Consider the following 12413-nt stretch of genomic DNA (forward strand, 5'->3'; position numbering starts at 1 on the left):
TGCTAGACTCTGCACCTCTAGAACAGCAATAATTCTCTGTGTCACTATAGACCAAGACTCCTATTTTTTTTTAAATAAGACTGAGGTGTTTTGAACACTTTGACTCGTCACCTCCATCAATCTGTGCTTTGAAACTCGCAAACTCCTATTCATTCAATTAATTTTACTTGCACAGACAGGAAGGATGCAGGACTGGGGATGGAGAGAGAAGATGCCAGTGCATGCTGATGTACCAAAGGCATATGGCGGACTGGAGTAAAGGTATAAAGGCAGATGAAGGGAGCAAGCATGGGGGCCAGGAACTGGGAGGCAGTCAGGCTGCTTGCCTGCTTTTCAGCATAAGGTACTAATTGTAGTGTTGCAGGTGCAGGAGGGAAAATAGTCTGGATTTCTGCACTGGAGGGAGACTTTGGAGGTAAAAGAACGGGTGTAAAGGCAGGTCAGAGCATGAGCCACCTTTACACATGGAGGGATCAAATCATTACAGATGAAACTGGGGTGAGTGGCACGTTTAAGACCTATGAGCCTGACCTGCACTTAGGTCTCAAGGTAAAAGAAAAAGAGCTAGTACTGCAAACTCAGGAGGGATGGAAGAGTTTCTTCTAGGATTTTTTTCTTCACAATATATACCTGAACAGCACCTAAACTACAGCATTTCCAATTTTGATGCTATTTATGCCAATGACTGGGAAAATTCCAAACCTAGTAAACAGAAATTAGAAAAAAAAAACACCACCCCACAACCTGTTTAATTGTTGTACAACTGTTAATTCTTTTAAGCAAAATGTGCTTATTTGTAAATAAATGTTTACTTAAATACATGCACTCTGATTAACAAGCAGACTGCCTCTGACTTCAGATGGGCAGGATCAGGACCAAACTGATTTTTGGGTTCCATTTTGGGAGAAGGTGGAAGCTGACCCTGTGATCTAGGACACTTTACAAACAAGAAGACTGTTCTACAAGCTGACAGGACTCTGTCTAAATTTTAGCATTTTCTACTTGAGAAGAAGTAAAAAGTTTCACCTGCAAAGAATACATAGTCTGAGATTTGCTTACCGAGCGCCCTCCAGATTAAACAGAAAAGGAGGGTGAAGCTAACAAAGGCCCAGTTCCACTCGTGGTTCTTCCCAACTGTAGACACTCCCATGAAGATGAAGATTAAGGTCTCACTGACACTGCTCAGCATCTTCATGAAATACTTTATTGTCGTATAGGATTTTTGAGAAACATTTTCCTCCACGTATTTATTCATGGTCATGGCACAAGCTGTAATCCTGAAAGGCAAATACTATCCTGTATTTCATTGGCTGGATTTTTGGGTTTTTTGCCCCTCTCATTTCTACAGAACATTATTCACTTTTCCATAGTCCTCTTTAAAATACAAAGCATAACTTACTCCAATCTCAAATTTATAGACTTGGTGAACCTACTGTTTTGGGCACGAGATTTTTTTCCCACAGTGGGGAGTTTTCTGAAAAGACATCAGTGTATGGAGAGTTCTGTTACATACTAAATACACATGAACTGTACAGGGGTCACTCAGACTCTGTGCTTTGAAAGAGGCAGGCTGAGGAGAGCCAGGGGCAGCCCTGGAAGGCAGGGATTGCTGCTTCTATAGCTGCTGAGGGACATCAGACAGGGTGGCATCTGCATGTCCTGGGGCAGGGCTTCCCTCCCTTCCCACCAGTAGCTGTCCCACCAAACCATTCCCCTCCTCAATAGCAGTGACAGTAGTCAGCTCCTCTTTCCAGGCAAAGTAAGCAGCAAGGCTACAGACAATTTGCCATCGTTCACCACTTTAGGCCACTGCTTACTTTGGCTGTGAGTAGGGCTGAATAGGAGAAAACCACACCAGAAATCACACAGGTGCTGTCGCACATTTAAAGCACCTACAAATGAATGAAATGGGCATCTCAGCTGATACAAGAGAGAACAGACAGGGCTTACTTTACGTACAACTACGTGTCTGTGCTCTGAGCCAGTGCTAGTAAATGGAGTTTCTTCATCAGCAGGAAGAGCAAAGAATAACATTAGAAGCTGTACATCACTTGCTCAGTACCGTCGCCCACGGTGCACAGATGGCTGAGCACCACTTGGCTACAAAGTCTACAGGTTGAAGGATAGTTATCAGAGCTGGCTGGAGGGTAACCTCAAGGTGGTGCTTCAGTGTAGGGAAGCATAGTCTGAATTGCCTAATAATTATCAGGGTGGGCAACTAAGGTGAGAAGCGTTATGAAACAGCTGTAGCTCCTGGTTCTATTATCTAGGGTAAAAACATGCCTTCTCTGATTTCCCAGTTAAATATGTGATACACACCCATGTATGGGTTCTCAGTCAAACCATGTACACTAAACCCAAACAGAGACGTATTCATGTTGTCTTTGTGAACACAGCCCATGACAACTTGTCCTACAGTTATTTATCCAAGTTCCACCAGGTTTTCAGTTTATAATTATTTGCCAACATAGGGAGTATTTCTTTCTACTGAAATCTCCACACTTCTCTCTCTCACAGAGGAGGACGGTAGGTTTGCCAGCACCTGTTTGGAAAAAGCTGAAGAAGACTTTCCCACATCTCATGGAGATCCCATTGCAGAAAGTCTTCTGCTGAGCAGGTCCTGCCTCTAAGCCAAGAGCCCAATCTCTGAACAACTCAGACGTCCCTGAATGTGTGTGTAAATGGAAAGCCAGATTAAGGCTTTGCATTTTCCACTCAGAAAAAGCTCACTGACATTACAAACACACATGTCTAGGTTCTTTCTTCTAAATGAAGGGATTAAAAAAAAATATTTGTGAAGCAGAAAGAGGAATCCCAGAAGCAGCAGTAACTTTTAAAGGACCTTCACATAGTAAACTTTGTTAGCATTTTGCAGAAGGGTGTCCATAGCAGCAGCTGAGGCTGTAGTCACTGGCAGACTCTGAACATGTTTCTCCTAATTAATTAAAGTTAGTTTTGTCCAGAAGTTTCCTTCTCTTATGTGGAGCCAGCATGGCCTGCTTTGTAGGACAATGGCCAAGATTTGAAACACAGTTTAGATCTCTGACCCCACAAACACATCCACATTCCCGAAGAGACTAGGCAGCATTACTTCTGAGGGACGAATCTGGAAGGACACATGGACACTGGGAGAGGACACAGTGTACTTCACTGATCTCTGTCGAGCAGCACAGCCCTTGCAGGAACACTAGGGTGAATAAAACCCAAGGAAGAGGGTCTGATGTGGGGACTAATGCAGTCCAATGGAGTAGGTAGAGGCTTACAAATACAGGTGGAAAGCGTTTGCTAACAGAACAGTGCATCTAACCAGGCCTTCACCCTGCATTTTTGTCCACCTACATTTGGTGATAAGAGAGGCAGATCTAGTCAGCACAAAATAAAATGGCCATTGCCATGCAAAAACTAGCTCCAACCCCAACCAAACTCCAAGACTAAGGAGAAGGAAAGCTTGACTAAAACTATCCCAGACCCCCACCTGCATTTAGTACTGGCAGAATTGTCAGGTCTCTCCTCATTATCAGCTGTTTTCACCATGCTCTTGAACAGAAAGATCCTCTGTGGCCCAAGAGTAGCATGCTGTCTGGAAAGCAGAGCTCAGCATGGTTACATGGGATTCACATGGAAGAAACAATGCAGATTTCATAAGCATGCAAGCTGCCTCCCTGCAACACTCAGTGGTTTAGGTAACAAAGGGACAACATGGTTGGGACAACAAAGGTCCTGCATTTTTTGCCAATACTGACAGATGGCTGATGCTCTTCACAACTCTCTTCCCTGTCTTGATCCTACAGTTGCCCAGACTGGGGACTTGTCATAGACCCCATCACAGATCCCACAAACATATATGCCTGCATATCTCAGGAAGAAAGTGGGAGAGGACCTGGGCCACACACAGATTTTGTCCTGACAAGGAGTGATGACTTGTCCAGGACATACACCCAAGCCTGGAAGCTGTCAAATATTCCTAGGTTCTTCAGTTTACCCATAGTTCTGGTGAACAACCTCAAAAGTATAAGTAAAGAAGGGTCTCAAATCTACTTAAGACTTTCACCCTCCAGAACTCTCATATTCAGTGACAAAACAGCTGTTCACAAGCCACAGGCTGCACTGACAGACCTACAAATATCTCAGGTTATGTCATGGGGGTGACAGCTTTCCTCTGTGTGTGCTGCTTATCTGCACAAGTATAATAAATTCGATGCATGCTGGCTACCTGCAGCCGATTACACACACAGTGGAGCTGGTAAGTGTGAGGGCAATAAATGCAATATAGCAAGAACATAGTGGGTGGGCTGCACAACAGCCATTTCCAGACGCACAGCCGTTTCAGGGTCTCAAAGCTGCAGCTTACCGCCCGAAGCATGAGGGCTGTCAGGTCTGCATCAAAGACAACAAAACGCTCAGTATTATTTATTGCCTTCTTAAAAGAAATACTTTTCATGATTACAGTCATTTAGGAAAGCCCTGCAGCTTGCGGTGTGGGGAAGCATGCTCTGGACACGGTCTGTTTTTGGATTCTGAGGTAATGGAGAACACTGTAAATAGATGTCTGATAAGAATCTGTCACCAGATTAATCAGGATCTTTGCAAGCTGTAACTTAAAACTCCTACCATGCTTGACCACTAGAATTTAAAGGGACGGCACTCTTAGTATTTTCAGTCACATTTTGCATTCATTCAATTTGTGTCAACTAATTGATTAGTTGGCTCACCAGTATAACACCCAGTGCTGTACATTATTTGTAACTCTTCAGGTAAGTAATATTCCACAGCTAATGATTGTTCACTTTATCAAGCTGGTATCTCTTCAGAGTACTTATTTACATTAGAAAATTATAAGGCAATATAGTGTTAGAATTTAATATAAAATTAGTTTCTTTAAATAGGCAAGATTTTATGTACGTTATTATAGTCTGTTCTTCACAAACTAATTTTTTACTGTCACCATAATCAAAGCAAAATCTTCAGTGTGTTTTATTTTACATTTCTTATCCACACACATTAATTCTGGCTTCCGCTTCTGTGACCTGAGGTAGTTGCCTTGGTCAAGAATGGGAGAGAAAAAACAGTTAATTGCAATTAACCTGCAACCTTCTGTGCTTCTGAAGAATAAAAGCCTTCCTGTACAAACAGCACAGTTTCTGTCATGACTGCAATAAACTAGGCCACTGGGTTCAATCCTCAAGTTTCCTTGACCTACTAAATTTACAGTAGTTTCAATGTTTGCTCCTTTCAGCCTGATAATTCACCACTGGGGGGGGGGTGGGGGAAACAACAAAAAAACATATATTAACCGTTCTGCTGCTTCACAGCCTTTATGAGAAATTAGTAAGCAGAATATGCAGCATTGTAATTAGAAATGGAACCAAGCAAATAAAGTTCAGATTCACATCTGTATGTTCCAGACCTGTAATCCTGATTCAAGCCTGGCTCTAATTACAGTAGAAGCTCTTTCCTCTCCTTCTGAAGAAGACTTTCTCACTGCAGCTCACAGGGACATGGTTTAGTCCCTTTGCTATTTCAACCAGGTAATCTGGTGCAGGCACTATAGACGGATGGTTCAAGAATCGTTTGTCCTCAGAACAAGTACAGAGACTTATCAGAAGAGGGACAAGCATCTTTCATTCCCCTCTATTCCTCTGCCAGTGAATTCCTGCTTGTATAGAAATCAGGTACTCTGTGTATGTATCTTATTTATTTGACAACACTGTATGTTCCCTCTCATGTCCTTCCCCTAAAGTATGGTACAGCACGTAACCACAAGGTCTCATTGAGTACCTTAATGAACCTGGTTACGAAGGAGGTGGGAATCAGTAGTTTAACAGACTCATATGGATATGGGTGAAAAAGGTGAGATCAGGCAATCATTCCCTATAGGCTGAACTGTAAGTGGTCACAGAAGCATATAACGAATAAACAATCCAGGTTGTAAGGGACAGTCGAAGGTCATTTGGTCCAGCTACAGGCTCAAAGGAGGGCTGACTTCAAAGTCAGACCCAAGCAATCCTGCCATGAGTCATTCTCTGCAGAAAACAACAGGGAACTCAATACCAGTGCATGTTGCAGAGCAACATACTCTCTGCAGTTCAAAGCCCAACGAAATGTGAAAAGCTTGGGGTAGATTTACTCCAAGGGGATGCGGAGCCTACACGAGCTCTAAGGGCCGCAGCAGCACTCCTGGGAGGGGGCACACTTTACATCTCATGAGAGCTACACGGCTGCAGAAAGCCCTTCCTGCTCCCCCTGGGTGTTACTGATGTATCCAGCTGTTAGCTATTACAAGATACATTTAGAGTCAAAAAGCATACAGAGCATTTTAAAGATAACTTATTCTCTATTGTGCTATTGGAAAAAAAAATACTTTGTGTTTCCTCTTTTGTTTTGCACCCACTCAGGGGCCATGGTTACAAATTAAAAGGAAGGGGTTGTTCGTGCCACGGGAAGCACTAGCGTGCTCGTTGCAGGCACTGGCGTACGGTGGGTCCAATGACCCACCAGCAGACCCACCATGCCCTTTCCATTGTATCCTAGATGCAGCATGTTCAAATCAGTATTTTCATGCACACTGCCACAGTTTTTTTCCATGTACAGTTTAGCCACACATTTCTGGTTTAGAAGCCCTTTAAGTATTTGATCATAGGATGTCAAGGACATTTGACTTAAGAAGTGGAGGAAACTAGAAACCACACAAATGCTATGAATAGAAGCTAGGGAAATAGATGTCACATTTATGAGCTTGGACAAAGTGGATGCATATGTTACTTTATTTAGGCTCATATCAGAGAAAGAAACCCATACAATCTTTAGCACTTTACTTATATTAAAGTACTAACTCCTCCCGTTTCATGGCATATTTCTATTTTTATACTACTGAAATCACCAGCTGTAATTTTCTATGTAAATTGCTTCCCAGCCCCAGAAAAACCTTATACTGGCATGACTATGATATCAAACCTATCTTCATTTTCCTAAAAGAAAATCATCAGATGGGGTATTATTAAGTACTAGTGACACTCAGAAATAACATCTGAGCTTTCATAAAAAGCTATGCTCCTAATGCCTGAATGATTCATATTTGCCACTACAACAATACAAAGTCATTAAAGAAGGCTGGCCTTTAAAAATACTACTTGGAATGAGAGCAAACCGTTTAAGTATACCAAATATCACAAAGGCTCTTTCTAAAGTTGAGGTCGTTACAGTATAAACAGCATCAAGTGAGAGGCTGTGCTCCCTCTTTACTGAAGCCCAGGAGTGAAAAAACAGAAGTGAAAATATTTTTATCTGTTGGAAGTGGGAAGAATAATATTATTTTATACATAAAGTCGTACACAGAGAGCCTTGCAACACACAGACATACGTATCAAGATACAAACTGAAGGGTTATATCACCATCGGACTAGATTCTGCAAATCTTACATTCACCCAATCCTTATTGTGCTTGTAATCCAGCAGGAGTTTACCTTAATGATATATACATTGTCTTCATTGAATGGTACTTACTGGCTGCTCACATAACTAAGGGTAAAATGTAGTTTCACAATATATTGGCATCAGAAGTGAAGCCAGTTCATGAAGTTCCCAGCTACCACTCCCACTCCCTCCCAGCCACCGCTGCCCCTTCATCACTGCGGGCCACCCCTCAGCCATGCCCTTATGACTAGTTGTAGGGTCACATGAGGACACATGTCACCAAACTGTTAAAAATAACCCCACGGAAAACACAAGAGATTATTTTTAACTTGGAACATTTCAAAGATATGGTTTATGGTGTGATGCCCTGAACAGTTTTAGTGACACAGCTGGTGCGGTGGCAAGCTGAGAGAATGGAAGTGGGAGGAGAGAGGCCGGAAATCCTCAAGCCAGCATCACCGCCATGCACGGTGGAATGATGCCATATGGCAAAGTTTGCAAAATCTGGACCTCTCTGCAATTTCCTTTGGCATTCTTACTTGGGTGCTATTATTACTGAAGTTTGGGGTACTTACGCCATGATGCCCGAGAGATGAAACATTTCAGCTGTTATGTATGACAAGTAACTGTACAGGAAGACAAAGAGTGGCTCAATCACTCGGATTTTATGGGTGAAACGGGTGGTAAAGGCTGCTACAAATCCCAAAAGGATTCCAATCAATACTCCACCGATCCCCACTATAAAGAAGTTAGCAATCCCAGCGAATATGTCAATAACCTTAATTGTGCGCATCTGGCAGAAAGACTTGAACAAATTGTACAGGACCTATGAGAAAAAGAAAGCACATTATGTTTCTGAACTCTTCTTGATTTCCCTTCATGTCATTATGTTCCTCTGCTTCAATGTTGAACTTTGAATTTTTCTATCTACCTTGAACTCACTTTTGAGATATGCTGTTGTTTACCTCTGGCATATTAATTGTCATCCATAAATATCAGGGAGATATACAACGAAAGGTAAACATCGCTACTCCCATTGTTGCAAATGGGACAGGTTTATTAACCCATGCAGGCCAGAAGCATAGATCTACCTAATCTTTCTTTAAATTCATTCTGAGCTTCTAATTTCTCCACAAATGGCCATTTCAGATTTTCCCCACAAGTAAAGAAAAACAAAAAAAAAAAAGGAGGAAAAAATACAGCTTCATAATCAGTGAAAAATCAGGTTATTTTCAGATGTGTTTGATTTATGTAAGACACCAAAAGGTGCAGTACTGAACTAGATCATAGATTCATCCAGCATGTGGTGGGGTGGGGTGGGGGTGCATGTGGGCATTCACCACCCCAAGGAGTACAAGAAACATGGAATCCATTGAATGCTCTTTCTCTGACTTATTAATCATTATAAATCCAAAGGTTTACAGACTTTTCAAACTTCAGATTATTTCTAGAGATTTGGAATTAATATCCATTAAAAGACCTTATGTGTTTGCCCAATTCAATTTGCAAAGTGTTTATAACCATCCTCCAAAACAAAACGGGTCAATGGGGTTATCACATTTTCTTCACCAGAGAGGCTTTTTATCTTACACAGGAAACAGAATGATGTAACATCCACATTTCTCTAACATCCAGTATTTTAGTTACCACAAAACAGACAACAATGGAATCAGTTACTCTTAAAGAAGCCTTAAAGGATCTCCCCATTTGCAGACTTACTTGGGAGATTTAAGCATTGCCTGGTGCTGCATGTATGCTCCCAGCCATGCAACACCATGATGGCTACATCGCTCCCTTGTACAGATCTAAGCTTGGACATAGGCACCTATTCCTATCACAGTGGGTTCACAGGCTAAGCCACTGTTGTCATTAATAAGCACCTGACTAGTCATCTTGGACAGCTTGCAGGAGTTAAACCTCGGCTTTATTTCTGGACTTCTCAGTAATCCAAACAGGTTTCTCTATCAGAAATGCTGTTTGAGAGAACAATGTTTTATCAGTACTTGCATTGTGCCAACAATGTAGGTGTTTGAATAGTAATTGGGAGGGTTTTGTCATGTTTGCAGTCTTGTTCTCTCTCACATGACAGAAAGTAAGTTGCTCAGCTCTTCTTAGCCAAAATTTGATAGGTCTTACAGAGGTGAAAGTTCTCACTACAGACTAATGCAAAGACATGGCCTATTATGGGTTCTTTGAGCTAAGTGAAAGAAAAGAACTGGAAAAGAAAAGAAAAAAATATGCTCCAGAGCAAGAATGAAAAAAGAAGGTTAAATCAAACGTAGCATGGACACCAGTAATTTTCATTACACAGCAACAAACAGGACAAAAGCAGGAGCATGAACTATTTATTTGATAATAATGATGCCCTCAGGATGAGTCCACCTGGGAGAAGTGTCCTTTTCACCTGGACAAACCCCTTCATCTTGCTGCTCTGACAAAGACTCTCAGCCTTTTCGCCCTATTCTTTGTAACCGTGTCCTATAAGGAACAGGAAAGTAATCATAGAACCACAGAATGGTTTGGGTTGGAAGGGACCTCAAAGACCACCCAGTTCCAACCCCCCTGCCATGGGCAGGGACACCTTCCACCAGACCAGCTTGCTCCAAGCCCCATCCAGCCTGGCCTTGAACACTGCCAGGGAGGGGGCAGTGACAGCTTCTCTGGGCAACATGCCTCAGTGTCTCACCACCCTCATGGTGAAGAATTTCTTCCTAATATCTAGTCTAAATCTCCCCTCTTTCGGTCTGAAACCATTACCCCTCGTCCTATCACTACACTCCCTGATAAAGAGTCCTTCCTCATCTTCCCTGTAGGCTCCATGTCATAGGCTCCACTGATTCTCCACGTTTTGATTTGTGGACCTTATGGATTTGCATGAAGAGAAGTATATCAGAATTAAGTCTATTGACCGTATGTACACTTCCATTAGTCACTTTAAAAGGACTTCACGAATCACAGACTGAAGAAAAAATGCTGTTGATTTGGGTTGTTCACAAGAAGAGGAGTTTCCCTCAGTCACTTGTTGAAACTTGGGACTGTCCCAGAGTTGTGTTATTGTTTGACACCTACAGAACTTGACTTGGCAGAATACGCGCTTGGTATGTATTAGGGAAGATGATTATTTTCTATAATTGGAGTTTTAAAAAAGCCTTTTGTATATTTTAAAAAGTAACTATATAAATATATATAAGGCAAGTCTCCAAAGTAAGGCTAGTGAGAGCTGCCTGTAAAGAAGCATGTAATTTTCATCTACTCAAGCAATAACCTTTCCATAACATCACCTGATCCTCACAGCAAAGTGCTCACCTTGCAAACAGAATGGAGCCTGTTGTTTCCACATACAGACATCCCCATAAATCTCAAGTCTGTTGCTGTAAATTATTTGAAAGAAGAAAAGCAACGTTCTCCTTTGTACCTCGGATCAAAACCAGACCGCCACGTTAGAAGCAGCAGCTAGGACTACGGAATGAGGACTACAGAATGTCACGAACGTGATTTTAATGTTATTCCTATTGTTCTTTATTTACACTGCTGTAAATGAAATCACTCCCCTTTTACTCTACAGCAGTTCAGTTTTACAGCCCTCTCTAAACTTTCAGGTGAGTTAACATCTACTCCGGTGACATTTTGTAACGTGTTTGGTATGAGACAGGGTTTTTTTTTCAAGTTCAAGATTCACATTTACTCAACATCCTTCAGCTGAACTCGCTGAAGGTTACACCAAGGAATGTTAGCCACCAATCACTTTTTTAATCTTGTCTCAGAGTAGCTCTGTTCTTCCTAGACACTAATTGCTTGTTTTCATTAGTTCTCAGTTATTAAATTCTGAAATCACTTTAAAGCACTCTAAAATAATGTTTTCAGCAGAGGCAGAATGCAGAGCACTGCTGTAATGTTTTATAAGATGGGAATAATATTATTGTAATGACACTGGCTCCTTCTTTGTGATTTTAAGCCCAGAATTGGAATTTGAACCATTAACACTCAACTTCAACTGTGATCTTGCCATTTAATATTTCTGTGCTACCTATCACTGACCTGGTCTTTCAGTAAAGCACCAATTCTGAACAAGAAGCCAAGTGGCAAACATTATCCTCAGCCAAATTCAAGCTCCAAAATTCCATCAGTGGGGGGGGGGAAGCATCATCCAAACACACGGGCATATCACAAAAACTATCAGGCATAAAAGAACATGTGAGAAATGCAGCAAGGGTGAGATTCCTGAGAAAGCACACTTCGCTTTGTGTCTAAAATGAAAGTGTGGTAGCACATTTTCTGAAGAGGGAAAGCATAGATGACCGTGCTATCCTAATAAAAGCTTTTATCAGGAGCGGCCAGGCAGCGCAAGCAGGATAGCACGAAGAATCGTATAAAGTACTTAGAAAGCATGTTTACTAAAGCCAGGCTGTCCTGCACTGCCCATCTATGTAGCCCCTGGTTTGTTTGATACTGCAGTGGAATTAGGCAGCTTCCACAGCCAGCCAGCCTGCGTTCAGCTCCCCTCCTGCTTTGTCCCCACATCCCACCGGAGGCACCTGGCAGGGTAGGTGGGACTCAAGGGCTCCAGCAGACGAAAGCTGGAAGGTGCTGAGCTCTGCCTGCTGGCTGGTTTTATCACCTCTCCCAGTAACACAACAAGGGCAGAGGAAAAGATAGTATTTACAAAACATCGTCTCCTTTGAGAGCATAGCTGCATAACCCCGGCAGCACCACAGCAAGGACTGGTCCAGCAGCACTGCTATGGGCAGGGGAGGTGAGGTCCTCTAAGGGCACTCCACGGGGGATCTGTGTGACGGCCTGGGCCATGTTTTAAGTATAATCACATGATTGCAGGTGCGCAAAATCATAAGAAGGACCATTTACAGACTAAAGCTTAGCATGTGGAAACTACTTGATCTCCTGCCAAGTGCTACCTTTAAGCGATAGCTGGGAAGTAAGACCAAAGGTACTCTAAATTCCTTCCGCTCCTTCATGAATATATGTATGGCCAGCGTGTTACT

At 42.3% G+C, this 12413-nt stretch overlaps 1 protein-coding gene across 1 annotated transcript in view; it reads right to left on the minus strand.

Moving 5' to 3' along the window:
* The window catches only part of SLC9A2 (solute carrier family 9 member A2), a 32899-nt gene that overhangs the window by 12584 nt on the left and 7902 nt on the right, over positions 1-12413 (minus strand). Inside the window, exons 3-4 of the mRNA XM_086482142.1 lie at positions 7989-8239; positions 1060-1277 (exon numbers count right to left, since the gene is read on the minus strand). Coding sequence (XP_086338268.1) covers positions 1060-1277; positions 7989-8239 — 469 coding nt within the window. The remainder of the gene's footprint in view (positions 1-1059; positions 1278-7988; positions 8240-12413) is intronic.

The sequence above is a fragment of the Leptosomus discolor genome, chromosome 1, assembly GCF_034619465.1.
Source record: "Leptosomus discolor isolate bLepDis1 chromosome 1, bLepDis1.hap2, whole genome shotgun sequence".
Classification (NCBI taxonomy): Eukaryota; Metazoa; Chordata; class Aves; order Leptosomiformes; family Leptosomidae; genus Leptosomus; species Leptosomus discolor.